This window comes from Triticum aestivum, chromosome 3B (genome assembly GCF_018294505.1).
Source record: "Triticum aestivum cultivar Chinese Spring chromosome 3B, IWGSC CS RefSeq v2.1, whole genome shotgun sequence".
NCBI lineage: Eukaryota > Viridiplantae > Streptophyta > Magnoliopsida > Poales > Poaceae > Triticum > Triticum aestivum.
This window is the reverse complement of record NC_057801.1, coordinates 360,615,730-360,640,580: the sequence shown is the minus strand read 5'-3', so window position 1 is coordinate 360,640,580 and position 24,851 is coordinate 360,615,730. Positions and strand designations below refer to the sequence as shown.

The 24,851-nt window shown below is 47.8% G+C and overlaps 1 protein-coding gene across 3 annotated transcripts in view; it reads left to right on the top strand.

The window, feature by feature from the left end:
* Positions 1–22,032, top strand: part of LOC123069905 (light-mediated development protein DET1) — a 36,001-nt gene extending 13,969 nt beyond the window's left edge. Inside the window, exons 6-12 of one of the 3 annotated variants that reach the window (XR_006433185.1) lie at positions 269–325; positions 414–494; positions 579–743; positions 6,964–7,059; positions 15,641–15,751; positions 18,235–18,334; positions 21,567–21,774. Coding sequence is in view for 2 of the 3 variants with exons in the window: in XM_044492874.1 (XP_044348809.1) it covers positions 269–325; positions 414–494; positions 579–743; positions 6,964–7,059; positions 18,235–18,334; positions 21,567–21,703 (636 nt within the window). In the remaining variant the exon portion in view is untranslated. Of the gene's footprint in view, positions 1–268; positions 326–413; positions 495–578; positions 744–6,963; positions 7,060–7,346; positions 7,548–15,640; positions 15,752–18,234; positions 18,335–21,566 lie in introns of those variants that run through there. The other 2 variants (XM_044492874.1, XM_044492875.1) reach the window with 2 other exon arrangements.
* Positions 22,033–24,851: the final 2,819 nt, after the last annotated feature.

Here is a 24,851-nt window from a genome sequence, read left to right as displayed (position 1 = left end):
CCTTTTTGTTCCTGGTTTTGGCTGGTTTACTTTGGAAGTCTTATGCCTTCTCTGCAGTCTTCTACGTGAGATTTTTTTTCTCCTACTGTCATCCCTTCATTTTTTCTGTTAGATTGAAGTTTTATATTCTGCACTTACAGCTTTTGTTGTTCATTTTAGCTAGCTATCAGTAACCTAAGTATTTACGGGGACTATGCTGTTCACTGAACACATTGTTTTCTGCTAAATAATATTTGCAAGACGTGTTTATAACATGATGGTGGAACAGGTACAGTTTTTGGATCGCCGTCACCTATTTATCAAGTTTGGTAGTGTCGATGGAGGGGTAAATCTATTTTCTCCTGACATCTTACCAGTATTTTATTCACATCTTGTCACCATCTAATTGCAGACACTCTAATATATTTCTTTAGGTTACTCGGAGCACTGATCAAAACCTAGCATTCTTTGCTGTGTACAACATGGAGACGACAGATATTGTCTCACTCTATCAGGTATCTATGATCATCAGAGATGCTGTTCAAGTTATTGGATATATTTTCCCTTGTGTTTGAACATAATACATAATTTGTCAGCAGAATTCTTCGGAGGAGCTGTATTCATTGTTTGAACATTATTATGATCATTTCCATGCAAATCCTCAAAATTCTTCGCATGAGAAATTTATCTCGTCGCATTCCAATAGTGTTCATGCTCTTGATCAACTTCGCACCATTAAAAATAAAGCAAGCAGCTCCTCACAGGTAATGCTGATAACGCAAGTTGTATGAACGTATGATGCATTTTTGGTGAACCATTCTATTGATCTGTTCCATTCAAATGCCTTGACAAGATGCGAGGACTTGTGCATGTTGCGGCACTAATGGTCTCTTTATTTCCAAGAATGATGCTCTTATTGTTGACTGTACTGAAATGTTTCAACGTATTCTAGTAATAGCATGCACAATTTCCACATATGTTATAAGAAAGAGGTTTTCTTGGATATAACATACATGACATGCAATATAAAAAACAGTTTTCTTGGATATGTATGTTCAGAATTAATTGCATAATAAGGAGATTTTCTTGGATATAATGTGGAGAATTCCAAATAATGCAGGGCTAGAAATTGAGTTTTAGCCTTGCAGGTTAGCTTCCCTGAGCATGCTGTCAGTTCTAGTGGTACTAGAAGTCCAATTTGTTTCAGGTTTCGGTGAATCAACTAAGAAAAAGCAAACTTTGTTTTAGCTTTAAGCTTATTTTCTGGTGCTTGTCATGCCTTTTCAGTTATATATACCAACTTACATGCAGTTGCAGATGAGGTTGTATGCTCATGAAAATGTAAGAAACCCATACCGTCACAGACCCAATTGCTCATATCTGGATCGGGGAAGGGAAGGGGATGAGATCGGGCTTGGAAGAAGGGTTTCTTGCCAAGGAAGATGAGATACAAAGAGTAGGCGAGGAATCCAGTTCAGATACAAATCACGCATGCCTTGCCTACTGGCTACAGCTGACTATATACCCAGTCGCTCACACACGCGGATGGGCCCATGCCACATGGCAGCGGGGGTCCCACCATCACACGTCCATCGCATCAACCACTGGTGATGCGGGTGTGACATTCCCCACTCCTTTAGAACGGCGTCCTCTTCAGAAGATGCGTGCTGCTCGATGTCGTCGCCCGGAGGTTTGTCCCGCACTGGAGCTTGTGGAAAGCGGCGACGGAGAGTGTTGTAGTCCTCCCAGGTCGTCGATGTGTTGTCGTTCGTCCAACGGACCTTGATCTGCACGAGAGCACTGTTGCCACGCTTGACCATGCGTCGCTCCACAATCTCCACGGGCTCGTTATCGTGTCCGGCGAGATCTGGGGGCCGTGGGAGCTCGGAGAAGACCGGCGTGTAGTTGGGGGTGAACGGCTTGAGCTGCGACACATGAAAGACGGGGTGGATCTTGCTGTCCATCGGGAGCTCCAATTTGTATGCCAGCTTGCCAATCTTGTCCAGCACAGTGACGGCCCAAAGAACTTGTACGCCAGCTTGGCGCAGGGACGGTTGGCGACGGACGACTGCGCATATGGCTGAAGCTTGAGGAGGACGAAGTCGCCAACTTTGAAGGAACGCTCAGTGCGGTTCTGATCGGCCTGCTTCTTGAAACGGTGCTGGGCGCGCAGAATGTGCTCGCGCAGACGTGTCGTGTGCACTCCCCAGTCCCAGGGCTCGCCATCGATGACCGGCGCAGACTTGTCATTCTAGAGTGCCATGGCGCCAAGGTTGGGATCGACTCCGTAGAGCGCCTTGAAGGGAGAGCATGTGATGGACAAGTGAAAGGACGAATTGTACCAGAACTCCGCCGTGGGTAGTCAACGCCTCCATTGCCAGGGCTCGTTGTGCACCGTGCACCGCAGGTACATCTCCATGCATTGGTTGACCCTCTCGCTCTGGCCGTCCGTCTGTGGGTGGTACGCCGTGGAGTCGAGCAACTTGGTGCTCGCGCTGGCGAAGAGCTCCCGCCCTGGAGCGCGTTGGTGAAGACGCGGTCGCGGTCGGAGACGATGGAGCTCGGAATGCCGTGGAGCTTGATGACGTGATCCCAGAAGACCTTGGTCACTTGCGGTGCTTTGAAAGGATGCCGGTGCGGGTTGAAGTGCGCGGACTTGGTGAGCATGTACACGACTACCATGATCGACTCAAAGCCCTCTGATGATGGCAAGCCCTCCATGAAATCCATGGTGAGGTCGCTCCATGGTGCTGTTGGTACTGGTAGAGGAGCTAGCGTTCCCGCCGTCTTGCTCTGCTTGTGCTTGGCGTGCTGATAGACTTGGCATTGGCGCACGTAATCTGCGACGTCGCCCTTCAGGCCCTCCCGCATGAAGAGCTTCTTGAAGCATTGGTAGGTGGCAGTAGTGCCGGAGTGATCACCTACCACGCTGTCGTGCAAGGCGCTGATGATCTTGGTGCGTAGTGTCGTGTTCTCGCCAATCCACAGCCGATCTTGCTTGCGAATGAGCCCCTTGTAGAGTTTGAACCCGTCGTTGTCGGGTCTGATGATTGCGAGACGCGCCAAGTGCTCCTGTGCATCGGCGTCCGTGGCGTAGGAGTTAGCCACCTCTTGCACCCATGCTGGTTGGCAGATCGAGAGTGCGTCGAGGTTCAGCGCCGCGCCCACTCGGGACAGCGCGACGGCGGCACCGTTGTCGCTGCCGCGATGGTACCAGAACCGAACTGGAGGCCCACCAGTTTCGCCATGGCCTTTCGCTGCGGATCGGTAGCTAGACTTTGATCTTGAAGATTGCATAAACTCTTGTGATCCGTGAAGATGGTGAACGGTCCCCGTTGAAGGTAGGCGCGCCATTTATCGACGGCCATCATGACGGCTATGAACTCCTTCTCGCACGCTGATAGCTTTTGGTTGCGCACGCCGAGCGCCTTGCTAAAGAACGCCACGGGGTGGCCCTCCTAAGCCAGCACCGCGCCGACGCTAGTGTCGCACGCGTCCGTCTCAATGGAGAACGGGCGCCCGAAGTCGGGGAGCGCGAGCACGGGCGCGGTCACCATCGCGCGTTTGAGTAGATCGAACGCAACCTGCGCCCGCTCCGTCCACTCGAAGCCCTTCTTGGTCAAAAGGCTGGTCAACGGCTTGGCGATGATGCCGTAGTGCGCGATGAACTTGCGGTAGTAGCTTGTGAGGCCGAGGAAGCGCTGGAGCTCGGTCGCCGTGGTCGGTGTAGGCCATGCCAACATGGCGTGTGTCTTCTTCGGGTCAGTCGCGACGCCATCCTTGGAAATGATGTGGCCGAGGTAGGAGATGCTGTCTTGCGCGAACGAACACTTGGATTCCTTGGCGTACAACTGGTGCTCCCGCAACAGGGTGAGGACGAGGCGCAGGTGTTCCAGGTGCTCCTCCAACGTTTCACTGAAGGCTAAGATGTCATCCAGAAAAATGATTACGAATTTACGAACATACTTGGCGAAGATGGCATTCATCAAGCACTGGAAGATGGCCGGGGCATTCGTCAGCTCGGACGGCATGGCCTTGAAGTGGAAGTGTCCATGATGCGTCTTCAATGCCGTCTTCTCTTCACCACCAGCGCGCATTCTGATCTGATGATAGCCGGCGCGGAGATCGAGCTTGGAGAAGAATGCTGCGCCAACTAGCTCGTCGAGCAGTTCGTCTACAATCAGTAGCGGGAACTTGTTTTTGACCGTGGCGTCGTTGAGCCGCCAGTAGTCGACGCAAAAACACCATGTGCCGTCCTTCTTGACGAGAAGCACCAGCGCTGCGATGGGGTTCATGTTGTGCTCAATGACGCCCGACTGCAGCATCTCTTGGACCTGGCGCTCGATCTCGTCTTTCTGCAACGGCGTGTAGTGGTAGGGTCTGGAGTTGGCGGGGCGTGCGTCCTCCACCAGCTTGATGGCGTGGTCGTAGCAACGATGAGACGATAGGCCTTTTGGGTTGGCGAACACGTCGGCGAAGTCGTCTAGGATGCCCTGCACGCTAGGCGGCACCTTGGTGGCTTGGGGCTCCGTGGCACGGGGCAGGTCCAGCACGGCCATGCACCAGATGTCATTGCCGGCTTGCCATTTGTGCAGCCGATCGGGCTCGATCTCTTCCAGCGTCTCTTGTTGCTTGGGTCGAACACCTTGCAACGTGATCATGGTGTCTTGGTGCTCAAAGGTCAACGTCTTCTCGAGCCAGTGGCAGCTCATCGGGCTGAACTGCTCAAGCCAGTCCATGCCAAGCATGCCATCGTAAGCCCCCAAAGCTAGTTGCCGCATGTACGTGTGGAATGTGTGTCCTTGAATCCACCACTTCAACCCTTGGACCATGTTGTTGCAGGACATTGCGCTCTCCGTTGGCGACGCGTACCTCGACTGGCGTTGCTTTGATGCGGTCTGCGAATGTCGTGGAAATGAAGCTGTGCGTGCTCCCGGAGTCCACCAACAGCAACATAACTTGGTTGCCGACGAGCGCTCGTAGACGGATAGTATGCGGTGACTCGGTCCCCGCGACAGTGTGCGTGGAGAGCACGCAACACTCGGGTGCCGGCTCTGGTTGTGCAGGTGCGTTGAGCAGGTCCAAAGCGTGGACCGCGTCGTCGCTGAGCACCTCGACGTAGTCGCCGACATGGATCGTAAGCAGTTGGGTGGCCGCCTTGCATCGATGCTCGCGGGAGTACCGATCTCCACATTTGAAGCAGAGGCCATTGGCACACCGATGCTCGTGTAGCTGGCGCTCGCGTGCCAGGTCGTCGTTGGGCACAACAGCGCCCCCTGGCCGTGGCACCCCCACGGCCTATGGTGTGTGGCGAGAGGGGTGGTGGAGGTCGACTCGCGGGAATGATTCGCGGACGAGCACGTTGATTGCCCGCCTCTTCTTCCACGATCATGGCTAACACGGCAGCACGAGTAATGCTCGACGGCTCCTGAAGGCGGACCACGGCCCAGAGATCGTCGCGCAGGCCCAACAGGAATCGCGTGATGAAGAGCTTGGGGTTGAGCGTCGCCTCGAGGGTGAGCAAGTGGTACATGTGGGCCTCGAACTCCACCCGGTACTCTGCGATGGTGCTGGTCCGCCTGAGCTGCAGCAACTTATGCATCTCCACCTCGAACTCATCCGGACCGAACTCGCTGTTGAGGGCTGCTGTGAACTCCTCCCAGGTTGGCGCAAGGTGCGTCTGACGGTATGCCTGGAACCAGTGCGCCGCGTGACCGTGGATGTAGAGCAACGCCGTGGTAACCCAGTTGTGCGACGGTATGCGGTACAAGGCGATGCAGCGGTCGATCCAGAGGCTGGGCGTGTCGCCGTCGAAGCGAGGAAAGTCATGCTTGGGGGGCTTGACCGTGTACTCCTCGGTTTGCCCATAGTAGATGCCGCGGCCCGCCGTGATGACCGCGGCCTGGCCCGTGCCCGTGAACGGCGGAGATGGCCGCGTGGGAATCAGAGGAGGCCCTTTGTTGGAGAGATGAGCGGTTGGTCCTTGGGGACGAGGGCCGCGTGTTTGCTCAAGGGACGTCATTGAGCACGCCTGGGGCTTGCCGTCTTGGGTGTTGGCCGCGTGCGGTCGGTGGAGCGCAGCGGCGGTCGGCGATGGTGGTGGATCGCGGTGCTGCCGCACCTCGTTGACGTCTGCTTGAGTGAGATCCAGTTGCTTGCGGAGGTGCGCCAGATCAGACGACACCTGTGTGTTGAACGCGAGTTGCGCTTCGAGATGCTTGTCGCCCGCGAGCTTGCTTTCATCGAACCGCGTCAAGAGCGACTGGAGCATCGATTTCAGGTCTCCGGTTGATTCGGACATGGCGGCGATGATGTGGCGGGTTTGGGCAGGCGGTTTGGTCGGCGGCGCCGTTGCACTTGCTCCAAATCATGCCAACCCCGCTGGGGATTTCGGGTGGATCTCGCCGGAGCAAGTTCCACACCCACAGTGTGGATGTTACGGCTCGATCGAGAGGGTGAGAGTGGCGGCGGAGAAACTTGGTGGTGGGGAATGGAGGCTCTGATTACCAACTGTCACAGACCCAATTGCTCAGATCTGGATCGGGGAAGGGAAGGGGATGAGATCGGGCTTGGAAGGAGGGTTTCTTGCTAAGGAAGATGAGATACAGAGAGTAGGTGAGGAATCCAGTTCAGATACAAATCACGCATGCCTTGCCTACTGGCTACAGCTGGCTATATACCCAGCCACTCACACACGCGTGTGGGCCCATGCCACATGGCAGCGGAGGTCCCACCATCACATGTCCACCGCATCAATCATTGGTGATGCAGGTGTGACACATACCTTTCAGATGAAAAAACTAGAGGTGTGAAACGGTCACTAGTTGCTCATGGCTTATTTCTTGATAACTATAGTTACTACATATTTCTCATTTGTGTACTCTTAAGGCATCTGATTTGTGAACAATTTACCTCTTTTGTTAGAGGATGTAATAATGAACCTTTTGATGATTGCTAGTTTGCTATTTGTTTTCTGTTTCGCAGTTTGTGAAAAAGATGATGGCGTCATTGCCTTACACTTGCCAATCACAAAGTCCTTCACCATACTTTGACCTGTCGATTTTTCGTTATGATGAGAAGGTTTGTTCTACAACTTTTTTGAATATATGTTATATAGTAGTTCCAGTTTGGCTAGTTTTCTGGCTTGAGTGTCATAGTATAATATCCTGCAAGTGTTCATGTGCTTTCACTCGAGTCACCAACCTCTCTTTTGCTTTTGCAAACAATCAATATGGTCTTGGTAGAAAATTGAACATGAAGCACACGTTAATACATTATTAACTGTAGTGTCTAAACATTTGATATTGTTGCGTTGGGCTTACTTTAAGTCTGTCATTGAACCAATGATTCTTCAAAACTCTGAGCAGGACATTGTATATCCTGCTATTTGTAAAAAAAAATTGAGAACAGAGGGGAGACTCCTCGATGTTGATGTAGGGTGGAACCCTATGGTGACGATCTTTCACGTTTGGAGTGGATCCTACGGGGAATCACGAAGAACACACGGAAGCACAAAGGGGAAACACGGGGAAAACGAGAGAGAGAATCACTAAACCAACAAGGAATCAATCACACAAGTGCTAGATCACCGAACACAAAGAGATACATATGATCCACAATCAACAAAGGTAAGGATACAAAGGTAACCGATCTTCTCCGTGAGGAGGTCTTGAATCCACAAGGGGATCTTCCCACGAGGGGGTCTTGAATCCGATAGGATCTTCTCCGAGGAGGCCGCGGTCCGTCACGAGGAGGAGATCCGATGGATGAGCGAAGCTCTATCTCTAACTTGAGCTAAATCAACGCTAAACCCTAACTAGGAGGAGGCGGAGGAGTATATATAGTCTAGGCGAATGAAAGGGTAAGTGGCTTCGGCCCAACACACGGGCGGGCGCACAGGCGTCGGACGTCCGACAGGTACCGGACGTCCGGTGGCTCGCGAGGGTCCGGTCGTCCGGTGCATGTCGGACGTCCGGTGTTTTGGCTCTAGACAGGTGGTGTCGGACGTCCGGTCGGCGTCGGTCGTCCGGGCGCTGGAGAGTGTCGGACGTCTGGTGTTTGGCGGTTGTCCGGGCGCTGGGAGTCGTCGGACGTCCGGTGGCTCCGGTCGTCCGTGGATTCGGCTCGGGTCCTCAGGGGCCGGATGTCCGGGCTGGGCCGGTCGTCCGGTGGCTGTAGCTTCACGCAGCTTCTTCTCTGGGTCCTTGTACTTGGCGTCCTCGCTAGCTGTTCCGTTGGATGTGGTGGCTTCGTGGCTTTCCTCCAAGTACCTGATCATGCATATAACACACGTTGGAGGTAGTAGCCATATCTCACATGTAGAAAGTGATGGTTCGGAGAGGACCGAGTTCACCTTGTGTCCAATGGCATATGTTCGAGGTCTCGTCATATGTCCACTTGGGGTTTGGAGAGTAGTCGGAGTGTACATGGGGATGAACGTGGGATGCTCCGCATCATCTCCCCCCCCCCTTGGGAAAGATCCGACCTCGGATCGTGATCCTTATCACCATGGAAACGGTTGTCGTAGACGGACTTGTAGTTGGACGAAGTTGAAGACATGGCGCCATCGGAGTAGTCCAAGGTGTCGCCGGAGTGATAGACATGCAAAAAGAGCAAACACAAGCAACACTCGGAAATACAATGGTTAGCGCACACAAAGTGTCCATCATGTAAGAATGAGTCCGTGCGGCAAGATTGGTCGTGACAAAACGCATGAAGCTTATCAAGATGATCTAGAATGAGATGCAAAGCATTCATGGGAGGAAATGCAATCTTTGTGCACACAAATGTGTTGTAAATATGATCAATGCAACCACGGTGCAAAATGATGTCATAGTGAGACGGTTTGTCAATAGCATGAATATGGCAATGGATGCTCAATATAATTATGTTGTCATGCAATTGATGATAGGCAATATGATCACCATGTATGAATATGCCATCAAGAAAGATCACAACAAATTTGCTAAGAAAATGCACAAGCTCATATATCATGGATGACATGGGAATAGGTGCAACAGGACAATCATAATGTGTGTCAATCCATGCATAGGGTGCAAATTTGTCATGGGTTGTGTTGTACCATAGCTCGATGTCGTGGCACTCCTCAACTTGAAGGTCCATAGGGTCCATCTTCAAAGTCGGTCCTCCATCCAATGTATGTATCATGTAGACAATAAGAAGGAAACAACAATGAAAGAATGACCCGTCCAATATGTGTATTTGAGGATGGCTCAAATGGAAGGAGGTCACCTTTAGGAGATTCTCAAGGATGATGGAGTTGCGCATCTTGTATGCCTTCACATAACCAAGTTGTCTCGTGATGTTACCGCCTTGTGAATCCTTCAAAATGAAAGAACATGACAAACACTCGGAAAAACAAATGAGGTTAGCGGAAGTGCAAAACCTATCATTCGTGTAGTAAGATACCCAACAAGTGTATGCATCATGCTCATCATAAGAAATGACAAGGGAGTATTGCATAGTATGGAGGCATATGATACGAGAACAACCAAATGCAATAGGCTCAATCAAACAATCATGCATCACAAGTAAAGTGTCCAAGTCTCCAAGATGAATAAGCATAGCAAGTTGGCACTCAATACAAGGTGATACGAGAGATGCAACTAATGGAGACAAGAGGCAATGATCATGACAAATCAAGTGAGAGGCATGAACATATATGTCATCAACCCAAGAAAGCAAGTGATATTGGAACATGGGTGATACAACATAGCAAGCAATCATAGCGATCAAGTCAAGCATGCTAGTAGTGCGAAGATGCAACATACTAGAAGGAATCATGGCAAGCATGTCATGTGTGCAAATAGTGGGCATGAATAATTCACATGTCATAGCACAAGCATGAAAGCAAGATATGAGGAAAGTAGGTTCATGGTGTTGGCAAGAAGTCCTATGTAAATAGCAATGGAACATCATGACTCTCCCAACACAAGAATCAACAATAGTATGAGGCGCATGATAAACATGGCAATAGCAACAAGGATCTCCACCAAGCATGCAAATACACATAGAAGTATCATAATGGTGAATCATGGGTAGATGCAAGCAAGGGTCACAATTGCATGGCAAATGCATAGAAGCAAGTATAACATGCAAAGTGAACACGGAAAATGAGCATAAGGTGACAAGTGGTAAATAGCCCATAGCCGTGTGAGAGCCAAGTAGAAGAGATGCGCGTAGTCCTTGCGTGAAGGGAACGGTGGTAAGGATAGTCCACGGGATCCCAAGTCGTCGTTGCTCTCAAGAGCTCGTTTCGTCAACTCATGGGATTGTGAGGTTGACGAGTGTTCATAAGTACCTACACAAAACAAAGACAAAGAGAAAATTGTGTGTGCATGGTATATGTACACATCATCCATCATGATGCGCACGGGCATGTGTCGGTTAGCACAAAATAGCCAATGCTCAAATAAATGAGATGAGTGATATAGAAACATGTCATCCATCATGATAGGTTTGTTGTTATGTATAGCATAATGGAGACTCAAATTGTGTAATGCATCACGAGCAATATCTAGAGCATTGTTATTCATGGAATGCATATGATGTACACTATCATGGGAATCATGCAAAGTATGAAATGCATCAAGATCTCCTAATATGTATGAGGAAACTATGGGGGTCTCCTCATGAGCATTAGTGGAAACATCACATGAAGAATATTGACAACATCCAAAACAATGCATATTTGGAACAATGTGATCATGGCATGACATAGTAGATGAATTGCGCAAATCATGTAAAGGAAGCATGGCAGTATCATCACATGAAAAACAAAAGCCAATGACCATTGTCTCGTCATCTATGCCATAAGTGCAAATGGGATTGATTTTAATGGGGCATGCATAGTTACTATGTTGAGATTGAAATGATGCAATATGGGAGATCTCACTCATTGCATATGACAAGTTCAATGGATTGTCAAACATGATGTGACCAATAGAATTTTCACATGATATCCTATGGAGCATAGCATCACAACTAGGCAACTCAACACGCTCATCATCATATTCATCATAAATAGGTAAGTCAAGGCATGAAGAAGTCTCACTAGTATGAAGCATGGTAATAGGTGGGTCAACATCATGGGAGCAATCATTGTCAAGAGGGTCCACTAGTGGGACAAGAGAAGCACCATCACCTATGCTACCTTTGGAGCGTCGCTCATGTGTTGTAGGTGAGGTGTTGAAGATCCACTCGTTGTCATCTTCATCTTGATGGAACCATGTGGGGGGTGCATCATCGTCCATCATGGCCATCGGTGTTCCCATTGGAGGGATGGATTCATCAAGGGTAGGCATGTCGTCATGTAGGAGACCTAGCACCAAAGAAGAAAACACACTAGGAGTAGAGGCTAAGTCGTTAGAAATCATAGTGGCCTCACATGCCGTGTCAACTACCTCACTCACTAAGTGTTGTGGCTCACTCACTCCCTCAAGGATGCTCTCACTCATATGGTTGGTGGAGTCACTCAAATGGCGCTCAACCTCACATAGGATGTGTGGCATGCTCTCATGTGTGAGGCTAGTGGTGGTCACACTCATCCTCTCATAGAAAATGCTCTCAGTGTCACGTATGGTGGAGTCACTCATGTCACTCATGTGGTGGTGGCTCTCCTCACATGGCACTTGGGGCATCTCTTCATATGTGGGTGTCGGAGAGATGTTGGTGCAAATGTCTCCATGCGCGGTCGCGTAGCTTGCCTCGGATGAGGAGTCCAATGTGGGCGCCGTCTTCATGGTGTTGAAGAGGTTCGCGCTCGTCGCCGTGGTCGAAGGGGATGGCCCTTGCTCGATCGTCTTGTTGTTGGAGGCCCATATGATGTGGCACCTCATAGCTCGTCTCCATGACCGAAGGGAATTTCCCATGCTCGGCCGTCTTCCTCGGGGGGCTTTCGAAGATGGAAGTGTCGCCCTCGCTTGTAGGTGGTCGCCTTGGACTTGATGAAGTCGATGTAGGCGTACACGTGGGAAGTAGGCGAAGATGCCGTACGTCCAAAGGCGAAGATGCCTTGATAGCACTTGGCGAAGATGCCGAAGTGGTTGATGTAGCCGTAGCGCCGTCTTGGTGGTGGTCGTCTCGCGGTCTTCTCTTGTGCTTATGAAGCTTGGACTTGGCGTGTTGGGACTTGTGCATTTGCGCTTGTGGAGCATCTTCATGATGATGGTGTCGTTGTCGCGCTTGAGCTTGAAGGCGTTCGTCGTCGTCGTGCACATGATGCTTGGAGGTGACTTGCCCTTCATGACGATGTTGATCACGAATGTGATGGTGGTCGCCATGTAGATGTTGACTTGGACGACTTGCGCTTGCATCTTGTTTGCGCTCCGAAGACTTGTGGCTTGAATGTCGCCGCCTTGAAGATGATGAAGGGGAAGTAGACTTGATCAAGGCTCTAATCTCCTCCATCCTTGCATCTTGCTCCTCTTTATGTGCGGCAAGCTTCTCCTCGATGTGCTCTCGCAATCTTGATTGTGCGCCTTGCACTTGTCGTTGTAGATCGAAGATAGACGCTTTGGTGATGTAGTTGTTCACGCCGTCGTTGTTGTCTAGGACCGGAGAGGAAATGCCTTGCCTATCCATCACAAAACTCGAGCAAATATGAGTGGGAGAAAGAGAAGAACTTATACCAATGTACCTTGACCGAAGTTGACAATGAATCAAGTTCACTCAAATGCGGACAATGAAATAGCACTATTGGTACCAATCCTTGTCGGTTCTCACACCTACACAAGTAAAGCTTATGGAGGAGCTCGATGAGGATAGTGGCACAAAAATTTAATGCAAAATGTTAGCAAGAGTCAATAATGTTGAAAGAGATTCACAAATTCGCAAGGGAAACAAATGGACCAATAGCAAAGAATGACACACGGATAGATAAATGGGGTCGTGCAACCAAGGAATGAGCACAAAATGTGGAATCCACGGAAAACGCTCATGTTGCACAACTCAAGAGAGACGCTAGCACGATTGCTCTATAGGCGGATACGACACTTGTGCACAACCTATAAGATGCAAAATGGATATACTTCTATCCCAAGTATGCTATGTATGTATGGTTCCCGGTGTTTCTCTCAAGATGATCCAAGATGATCGGATATGACAATCTTATATGCAATGTGGTATGATGCTATGGCACTTGCTTACAAGCTTCTTTGCTCTCTTTCTTTTGCTTAAAAGCTTTTTTTTGGCCACTTTTGCACAATGCACAAACCAAGATAGCAATTGTGTATATGCGGGAACAAAGTTGTGACACAATGTATGATACCAATATATGCACCACGATGATATGGTATGTATGCTATGGGAAGTATGATCACTAATGTGCACAAGTAACGTTGCCGGCAATACTCAAATAGCTAGTCTCGATAGGCAAGTAACGCAAAATGGGTTAGGGGTTATCAATGCAATTTGCAAGGGGAATATACAATGGTGTCGTTGAGGTTACCGTCCTTTGTGATGATGAGTGGCGGTGTCTTTGATGTAGATACCTAGATGATGGAGACTCGTCCCTAAGTAGCCGAAACACCTTAGGAAACGGAAAAACCGCGAACTCAAAATCACAAATGACAAATGTCAAATGGTGGTAGCGGAAAGCGGTGGTGGTTTGCACTTGGAAATGTGGGGTGGAATGATGGGCTACACACGTGTCGGAGTTGAAGTTGCCGTCCCTAAGTAGCCTAAACACCTTAGGAGACACAAGCCACAACTCAAACAAGCTCAAACAACTATTGGGTTAAGTTGGGGGTGGCGAAATGTATGGTGGGCAAGGTTATGCGGAAGTGGTGGTGGTGGTTGATGAAGAAGCAATTGTCCCTAAGTAGCCGAAACACCTTAGGAGACTCAAATCACTACTCAAGCAACCACATATACAATGGGGAAAAAATTGGTTAGGTTGCGGAAGTCGGTGGTGGCTATGCGGATGATATGGTGGAAGGCCTAGGCAAAGATGCCAAAGTTCCAAAAATTTGATGGAGTCAAATGATGTTGGTAGTATTTTTGTGGTATGGGGGATGTCAATAGCTTCAAAACGAGCTAAAGAACGTCAAAATCGGAGTTCGGATGAATTAGTTATGGCCGAAACAAAAATCAGCCGAAGTCTGAAACTACAGGTTACGGACGTCCGGAAAGGTCGGATGTCCGGGGCGTCGGACGTCCGAAAAAGTCGGAAATCCGTAAATTCGGTTCGGGTTAGGGGTTCCGGTCGTCCGGAAAAGGTCGGACGTCCGGTCGTTCCTGGGGCTCCAGACGTCCGTAAAACTCCGGTCGTCCGGTGGGTCGGGGTCAACGCGAGATCCGAGTTTGGGGGCGCGATTTTGAGCGGAAAATGGAGATTTCGGGGTCAAAATTGACGGAATTTTGTGGATGAAAGATGGGGAAACTTGGGGAAATGCTAGATCCACTTGAAACCAAGCAAATCCATGGATCAAAATCAACAAAACATCATCAAACCAACAAATCACAAAAAATTTTGGGGCTATTTTTGGTGGGGATTTTCGAATTTAGGGAAGAATACAACAAAATCAAGCTAGAAAACATGGGTAGGGGCTCCAAAAACGTGATCAACGTGGCTCTTGATACCAAGATGATGTAGGGCGGAACCCTAGGTGGACGATCTTTCACGTTTGGAGTGGATCATACGGGGAAACACGAAGAACGCGCGGAAGAACACGAGGAAATCACGGGGAGGAACGAGGGAAAACACTCAACCAACAAGGAATCGGTCACACAAGTGCTAGATCAAAGAACACAAAGAGATACACGAGATCCAAAGTCAACAAAGGTAAGGATACAAAGGTAACCGATCTTCTCCGTGAGGAGGTCTTGAATCCACAAGGGGATCTTCCCACAAGGGGGTCTTGAATCCGATAGGATCTCCTCCTCGTGAGAGGTAACCGATCTTCTCCGTGAGGAGGTCTTGAATCCACAAGGGGATCTTCCCACAAGGGGGTCTTGAATCTGATAGGATCTCCTCCTCGTGAGAGAAGACCTCCTCACGGAGAAGATCGGTTACCTTTGTATCCTTACCTTTGTCGACTTTGGATCTCGTGTATCTCTTTGTGTTCTTTGATTTAGCACTTGTGTGACCGATTCCTTGTTGGTTGAGTGTTTTCCCTCGTTCCTCCCCGTGATTTCCTCGTGTTCTTCCGCGCGTTCTTCGTGTTTCCCCGTAGGATCCACTCCAAACGTGAAAGATCGTCCACCTAGGGTTCCGCCCTACATCAGATGTCTTATTCGTATAGGAGATGACAAGACTCGAACCCGGGCCGGCGACAGCAACCTTTGTGCTGTCTACCACTCCACCCAGAAGAGCTTCTCATATCTTGCTATTTGTGACATGTAATATGTGTAGCTTCTATCCTCTTTGAATAAATAATAACAAAACAAAAATTAGATGTGCAGAGTTATTGGAAAAAAATAATACATAGTACAAAGCAGCATCTTATAAAATGTTTTTCTACTTAGAATGTTAGTATCAACATCTGACTTACACATATTGATTATACTTGAAAATGGAGCCGCTATGTTTGTTCTCATGTATCCACTTGTTATGACATTATTACTGCAAATAGATAATATGCATTGCACTGATAGTCAGAGGTCCTGTTGGCCTGGGAGATGATTGCCTGTTTGCATGTAGGTAACTTGGTGATGATTTTGCATATTTGTTGGGAGAGTGAAGATGCAGCTACATTGCCATTTAGAGGGGTGGTTGCTGGCGATCTGATTAAAGAAAAATGAGAGAGTATAGGTGTGGTTGGCGTGAAGGGAAAGAGTTGTGCAGTATTAAAATTTCAGTTCATTTTATTTTGATGAGATCGGTGCTGAGCAGGGGCGGAGCCAGAAATTTTGTGAAGCCCGGGCAAGTTTGAGCCTAGCTAACTGAATGATCTAAAAACATTCGGGGGTTTGAATCAAGTTTTTTTCCCTTGATATCTGTTTTTTCTGGTAGGGGCTAAAAGAACCATTTTTTGAAAAATCTCGAAAATTTCGGCTTTTTTGCCTGAAACTATTTAAACAATTTTTTTATTTCAAATTCATTTAGCAGTAGAATATTTAGTATTTAACCCTTTGTATACGCAAATCTTTTTTTTTTCTGAAAACCACTTGGTGCACTTTATTAAACTGAAATTAAAGTTACATCATCCACAATGTCCGAAAGTAAAGCTGGGAGTATCACCATCCCAAACAAAAGTAGAATTTAAATTGAAACTATGTCTAGCAAGATTGTGCGCCAATCTATTAGCCTCCCTAGGGCAATGAGCGAAGGATACCACACCAATACGGTATGCTTTCTGAAAACAATCAGCCAAAATAGCAGTATAGGGGCTCCAAATCTCGATCACGCCATTGCATGCTTGAATAACTTCCAATGAGTCAGATTCAACAATGACTTGATGACAGCCGAGTCCTTCAACCAACTCTAGTCCTCGCTGAGTGGCTACTGCTTCCGCTGTCGTTGCATCAAGGAGATGATGAAGCAGCCAGGATGCTCCCGCAAGAGCCTCTCCTCGGTTGTTTCGAAGAATTGCCGCTGCTGCACCCGTTCCATCTTCAAAAAAAGCGGCATCAACATTTAGTTTATACGCAAATCTCTTTGTGTTCTAGCGGTGAACACGCGATTAATCCTTTCCCTAATGCGTGGGTTTGAGTCCTCCCTAACCCATTGTGGCCATAAATTCTTTTAAACACTGATAACATTAGAAATCAGGCTAGCGAAATTGGTAGTCGGCCCGTGACCTCAAAAGCACTTCCACCAGGCTAGGGGCTATGTTGTGTTAAAATATGCATACAGATTCTATTTGATACTCCCTCCGTCCCATAATATAAGAGCGTTTTTCACACTACGGGACAGAGGGAGTTGTGCGAAAAACGCTCTTATATTACGGGACGGAGGGAGTACTAACTAAACATGTAGCAAATAAATTCAGGGTCTGAGGAAATATCCGGTAACCGGTCGGTTCTTTAAAAACTTGACCAGTAAAAAACCTTAATTTAGATAGACAACATGTAAAATAGCATCAAAATCCCAGACCACAAATCTACATTAATAATGAAGTGAAATTATGAATATAGCAGTCATACAAATGTAGTTTTGAAGTGAAGTAATATAACCTCAATGACCAATTCTCCATGGCCGAACCTCAAAATTTGAATCTAAATAAATCTACCATTCTCCAAAAGTGCAATCTCACCTGATCACGGAGGAGGGGACAAGCAGCTGCCGGCCGATGATGCAAGCCGTTCCTGGGATGGATCCTCTCTGGCACAACCCTCTGCTGGCCACGTACCCAGCCTAGGCCTACATCCACTCGCCGCCATTCCTTCTTCGATCGATCTAGGGTGGCGCCGTCTGGAACAGCTGAACAAGCGGGGTCGTGGGGAGTGGAACGATCGACCGATCGTGCTTCTTTTTTGTTTGAGAAAAAGATCGTGGTCCTTCTCGTCTGAAGTAAACAACAGCCGAACAGACCTCTTGCTAGGTTAGTAGCCCAATAGGCCCAGTTCTCATCTGATTTAACGTCAGGGCGTCAAGCAAGTCTCGCCTGATCCATTACTACTGAAGGAAAAGGAAACCCGCTAGTTGATTAGCAAACCAGAACGAGCCCAGCTGCCTGGGTAAAGCACGATGCGTTGACGGTTTTTGTCAATGTAACGGAGCCATCGTAGTTGGCGCGTGCCTAGCGATCCCGGGCAAATGCCCAGGGTCGCCGGGCGCTGGCTCGACCACTGGCACTGAGAGAAGCAGTGGCAGGTGATTCAAACCGGGGAGGTGGGTCAGCAGGCTGCAATACTTCTTTTGTGGGTGCTAAGCACTGTTGCTAAAATGCAAGCTTAGCCCCTGCATGAGGTTGGGTTGAGGTTGTAAGTTAAACCCCTCCTACTTCGCAGAAGGCCTGGGTAGGCTAGAATTCCTTGGAAATTTAGTATCCCTGTTCCTATACAATGTGCGAGTTGTTTTATTGATATAGTATAACACTACACTTGTTTTGGACTAATGGTTTTTTCATTGCTGTAGTAATTTAGCTCAAAGCTAACCTATGCAATATGAGGGATTCCATCGTGATAAGTAATGACAGTAGTGGTTTAGATGTGTCCAACTTGCACTTTCTAAATCATTTTTATGACATTCCATGGCTTTGTTTATCTTCTCGATATTTGTCGTACTAAAGTGCATGATAGTAATTTTCCCTTCATTTGATATATCGTGTTGTTTTGTTTCCTTGTTTGCAGCTGATTTCAGCGATTGATCGGCATAGGCATTGCACAGAGCATCCGATAAAATTTATATCAGTGAGGCAACCAAATGTCGTCAAATTTAAGATAAAACCAGGTAACTGTTGATCCATTGCTGTGACCAAGCATCTAGATTCTAGAACTAGGGTGTGTGGAACTATATCAATTTAAACTTGTATCCGCATGAGAAGTCAACATTAGTCAAGGCTCATCTGCTCAAATTCTAGACCACAACAAACTTGTCACACTCATCCTCCACAATCATGTTGTGCATGATCACACAAGCTATGATCACCTCCCACAACGCTTTTGGATCTCATACCTTTGTAGGTCCTCGAACAACTGCAAAACGGGCTTGGAGCACTCCAAATGTCCTCTCCACATCCTTTCTAGCTCCTTGTCTTTTGCAAAGTGAGGTCTTTTCTCACCCCTTGAATCAGAGATGGTCTTGACGAAGGTCGCTCATGAAGGATAGATATCATCACAAAGATAATAGCCCATGTAGTCATGAAAATTGATGGTATATTTGCACGGAGGAGCTTCTCCCTTGCACAACTTTGCAAGCAATGGAGGCCGCTGCAACACGTTGATGTCATTGCCAGACCCGGGCATCCCAAAGAAAGAGTGGCAAATCTAGAGGTCTTGTGATGCAACTTCTTCAAGAATGATGGCGAGCTTCTTACAATGGCCTTGATATTGCCTTTGTAGAGCATATGGGCAATTCTTCCATAGCCAGTGCATGCAATCCAGAAATCCGAGCATATCTGGTCACCCTCTTGCTTCCAGTGCCATGAGCCGTGCGGTGTCTTGGGCAGTTCGTTCTCTCAAGTACTTCGGTCCAAACATCTTGACCACCATAGTAGCAAACCTAATCATGACTTCGACGCATATGCTTTCGGACATCCGGAGGTACTCGTCCCATGAATCTGTGGCCGTGCCATAGGCAAGCATCCTCAATGCAGCATGCACTTTTGGTAACCAGATAATCCAATCTTTCCAACGGTATCCTTCTTCAGGATGAAGTAGTCATCATAGGCCCGAACACCATTGTAGAGGTGATCGAACACATTTCAGCTCATCTGCAATCGATGAAGAAAATAGGACTCAAATAGCGCATTGGGGACAAAGTAGTCGTCCATAAGCCCCCCCCCCCCCCCCCCCATTCCGATTCATCACTTGATGTTCATCGTCGTTTCATCCTTATATTCGTCCTCATCTAACGATGACATATCTATGAACTCGGCGTAGAAGTACTCGGTGGCTGAATGCATCGTGTTTGCTTCAAAGTAAACAATAAAAGCGTCAATAAATTTGGCTGTGGCATTTGGCCAGACACTTGGTGGGCACCGTGTCCACCATGGACGGCAATGTGGCAGAGGGTACCTCGGCGGTAGCCGGACCAGGGATGGAAGGGCGGCGTAGGCAAGTTGGGGCTGGCGCTCGGTTGGAGCGGCGGAGGTCCAGCAAGGCCTGAACGGCGGAGTGGGTGGTTCAGCAGCGGCGTGGGTCTCGGACTACACGGATACAGAACAAAGGGGAGGGACAGAGTGAGAAAAGCAGGGCTTGGGGTAGGTTTTTTGTGTGGGCCGTGGGTGTCGGACGCCTACGTGGCGGCTGTCCGGACATTGGCAAAACTCCCTGGCTTTGCTTCCGGTTTGTGAGAATTTGGACGTACGGACTGGTCCGCAGACATTTGATGCACGGCGTTGGATGGCACAAAGTGTCCGGTTTGTGCTGGACGTTCACGGGTGTTTTGATGCAGTGTTGGAGATGCCCTTATCTCATTAATTCAAGAAAGATAGCCTCATCTCAATCCCATAAGCCTCATCTCAACCCCATAAGGAGCAGCAGGAGCAGCGTGCCAGTCCTCCCCTTTGATGAGGCCCATGTGTGGATCATAGCGTTTGTCCCTCACTGAGGGAGGCTAGCGGTAGCACCCCCACCTCACATCGTTTCTGAATTGGTGGAGGGAAGTTCAATGGGGAAAGGCACAGGGCAGAGAAAAAAAAATCTGACAGGTGTGTCCCCAATCGGTGCTAAACGCCGGAGCAAATTTGGTTTATTGGACCCTCCTTGCTTTTTTTCTTAGACCTGCCTCATGCTGCTTAGACTCCAAGGCCGATAACCAGACCAACAAACGGTCATGAACTCCCACACCATAGTGATGTATTCAGTAATCATGAAGGCAACATGACCACATCAGGGCAAGCCAAGACAGTGATGTAATCAGTAATCATGAAGGCAACATGACAACATCAGGGCAAGCCAAGACATAAGAAATCATACCTGACTTTAAGGGTGCAACTGGGGTGGGCCTTTTCGCTAGCTAGCCGTTAGCCTGCCCCACAAATAAGTCCCGCCAATTCTCCCATGGGCCAAGTGTGTTATTCATGCTGGTTCACGCGGGTGCGTCATCTGTGTTCTAGGGCGGCTGCATATCCCGCAAAATGCTAAAGCAGCTGCATCAGCTTCGAGCCTGCGACCTCTTGTCCTTGCTGTCCTTCTGCTGCCTGCTCTATTTTCTAGCAACATCTGGGTTGCCGGAGACAACAGATTCGCTTTATTTCCCTTTTCCTAGAGAAAGCAGGATCGATCGGCCGTGTTCCGCGTACATGTTGTGGCACGAGCATGATGAAAAGGCCGATCAGCTAGACGTACACCTGGTGACACTGCTGCTGGGCACCATGCAGGCGTTCCAACTGCTTCCCCCAATCGTGACAGACCATGGCCATTGCGTCCCTGCCAACCATGCCATGGAGGCCATGGCCTGCGTGCTCTCCGCCTAGCTTCACGGGCATCTTTTGGGACGGCAAGGGCGCCGTGTGGTATGGCTCTGGTCTACTTCATCGATGTCGATGTGCCGCTTGACCCGCAGGTGGTCAATGTCAGTGATGGTCTTCACGGCGGTGCCGCTGTTCGACCATAACGTTTGGAGTTTGGAGCCAAGCGCACGCACGCCAGAGCTGACAGGCTGAACGCCAAGAGCAACACGACAAAGGGTGTGCGATGTGGAGAACTAGAACCGATCTCCACCAAATTAGATGTGCGGGCTGTACGAGGCATACGCGGGACGTCGCGTTAACCTGCAACAACTAGTGCAGCATTATGCAGACCCACTGCCATGCCCGCATAAACTGTGAGCGCCCAGGCTGGCTGGAACCCGCCCCGCTTGCATCCTGACATGACTTGATAATTGGAAAATATATCATCACTTTCAGGACCCCGGAGGGAAATCATTTATACATTTGCTTTTCTACTTGGGTTCTAACTCTTTGTTTTATTAGCATTTCTCGAGTAACTTCACGTGCATACATCTCCCTTTTCTGCAGGGTCAGATTCTGGTGGTTCCGACAGCCGAGCAAAAAGAATCTCTTCCTTCTTGTTTCATCCATTTTTCCCGCTTGCACTGTCGATTCAGCAGACATATATGCAGCCAACTGTTGTCAATGTACATTTCAGGAGATAGAAAAATTGTAGTCGCTTCCTCAATTGTGTTTGGCCCAATAGAAATTTTGGTCATCTGTGGTAGATGTTTTATCGGTTGATCTTACTAGGAGAAAAAGAAGTCGTTCTGAAATAACCATTTTATAGGGTATCTGATGTTGGAAGATACTCCCTCTGTAAATTAATATAAGAGCGTTTTTAGTATTCTAAACGCTCTTATATTAGTTTACGGAGGGAGTAAATGTTAAGGCACCAAAGGAAATTTTGTTCGATCATTCATGTGAGATATGCAATCAAAGTAGCAAATATAATGAAACAAATAATTTCTACTTTATATATTATTTCATGCTATACTACCTGTGCATACATCAAGTTCAAATTTGTTCTTTGTTAGTAACTGAAAAATGTGGAAGGATATTTTTCTCTCTTCATTTGTAAATTGGATACTGATTTCAATTTTGCAGTGTACTTTAGCTGTCGTGGTTCTACTGCCGCCCCAAGTGCAGGATTATGAAATAAAACCTTCCGTGTTTGTGTTTGTAAATTCTAATAAAATACGCTAGATGCTATTGGAATGTTTCGATTTGTAAGAAGTATGTGTCGAAACTTGTTTCGATTGGAACATTTTTCTACCACGGCCCTTTGGTGCCATGTCATGACATCAAGCAGAGCTTCAGGTATTTTAGAGCATTTTTTTGTTTTTTTAGAATTTAAAAATTAAGATTCTCAATGTTTGTGTCTGAGCCATGACACCAAGATGTTTGAGATCCCTTTCAATTTCTTGCATGGGCCTAACATGCACCTAAGGACAAAACTATAATTTTGACATATTTTTTGGTTGGCTGTTGCATGTCTAGATATAGTTCAAATTTGGATTAACATATAGTTCAACTTTGAACTACGCCCATTAAATAGCTAGAAACTCACTGTCTTAAAATGCCAAATGAATCCTGAAAAATCACAAAATTTGACATGATAGTTGTATTCGTGTCACAAAATTTGACATGACAGTTGTATTCGTGTATGTTGATGTTAGAAAATATTTCAAGTCCATAAGACGCAGCGACCATTGGTTCGCTGCTTAATATGTCCCATCCCTCTCGGAACCATCAAGTCTTATTGTGAGATACTTCGGTTTGTGAGAAGTACGTGTCAAAATTTATTGCAATTTGGAAAAGAATTTTACCACGGCCCCTTGGTGCCATGTCATGACATATTGCAAAGTTTCATGTATTTTTTCTCCTGAATTTAAAAAGCAAGATTCTCAATGTTTGCGTCAGAGTCATGACACCAAGATGTTTGCGATTTCTTTCAATTTCTTGCATGGGGCATAAACATGCACCTAAGGACAGATAATGCGTATGTACTTCAAATTTGGATTACGCTCATTAAATAGATAGAAACTCAATTAATGTCTTAAAAAGCCCAAATGAACCTTGAAAAATTACAAATTTTGACATGACAGTTAAATTCCTGCATGTTGACGGTAGAGAAATCTTTTGTACAGTTTAGACACTATGAGCTGCTACTGTACCCAAAATAGTCTTTCAAATCAATACGAAAATTCAAGTATATCACATACAGTTTCGTATAGGAACTGTTTGCGATAATAGTTCACGGGTACTATTTCTGGCTTACTCAGAAGCTTTGCCGGCTTTGTATAGCTCCATTGTTGGCTACACTCCCAACCCCATTGTTAGCTCAAGGGAATAAGGTGAAGATATAGTCTTCTGACTTTAATCTCAGCTTTCCTAACCAGATGTATAACTGTCACAATAGCTGGAATTGGTCAAACAAATCCTCTGTCTTCATCAAGCTGCTCGTTCTATCCCTTCATTGATTTACTTTCTGTCTTTGTATTGTGAAGCCTTTGCTTGCTCATCTTTGTGTGTGAAGACATCACTTGAAGACATTCCCTTTGATCCCATCTTTGTCTTTGATGGCCTGCAAGTTGTACGATCGAAAGTACGTCTAGGGGGGGTGATTAGACTACTTGACCAAATAAAAATCTGTCATTTTCCCAATTTTAGTTGTGGGAAGATTTTAGCAATTAGCACAAGTCAAGCAATCAACCTACACATGCAATTCTAAGAGTATATCAGCGGGATGTAAAACATTGCATATGAAGATAAAGGGAAGGGTTTGGAGAAGGCAAACTGATGCGGAGCATCCCACGTTCATCCCCATGTACACTCGGACTACTCTCCAAGCCTCAAGAGGACATATGACGAGACCTCGAACATACGCCATTGGACACAAGGTGAACTCGCTCCTCTCTGAACCTTCACTTTCCACATGTGAGACATGGCTATTATCTCAAACATATGTGCTATGCATGACCTGGAACCAAGAGGAAAGCCATGGAACAACTAGGAGCATTGGACAAGACGACGAGGACACCAAGCGCGAGGAACAAGAGGAAGAGCTGTCAGGAAGCTACAGCTCTCGGACATCCGACGACCTTCGGACGACCGACGATCTCCGGGCGTCCGACGCCTGGAGACTCCACCAGCCAGATCGACTCCAGCCGAGGCAACCTACAGCTCTGGGACGACCGCTCGACACCGGACGTCCGACACTCATCAGCGCCCGGACGACCGACCCCGACCGGACGCCCGACACTATCGGACCAGAGCCAAAACATCGGAAGTCCGAAGACTTCCGGACGCCCGTGAGCGACCGGATGACCGACTGCCGTCGGACGTCCGACGCCTGTCTGCGCACAGAGATCGGGCCCGAGGCCCATGTATCCCTCTCCCACTTACCCCTTCGTGGTCCTAGACTATAAATACCCCCTACCCCTCCTAGCTAGGGTTAGCAATGGTTTAGCTCATTTGAGATAGAGCTTTGCTCATCCATACAGATCTACTCCTCGTGAGAGACCGCTGCCTCTTCGAAGAAGACCCATCTTGGATTCAAGACCCCATTCATGGGATGACCCTCAAGACCTCCTCATGGAGATGAACTAGCTACTTGTATTGTCCTTTGTTGGATTCGGACCGTGTATCTCTTTGTGTTTCGAGGATCTAGCATATGTGTGACCGGATCTTGTTGGTTAAGTGCTTTCTCTTGTGTTTCCCCTCGTGTTCCCCTCGTTTTTTCCCTCATGTATCACGTATTTGGAGCCCCTACCCCTTTGTTTTCTAGCCTAATTTTGTTGTGCTCTTCCC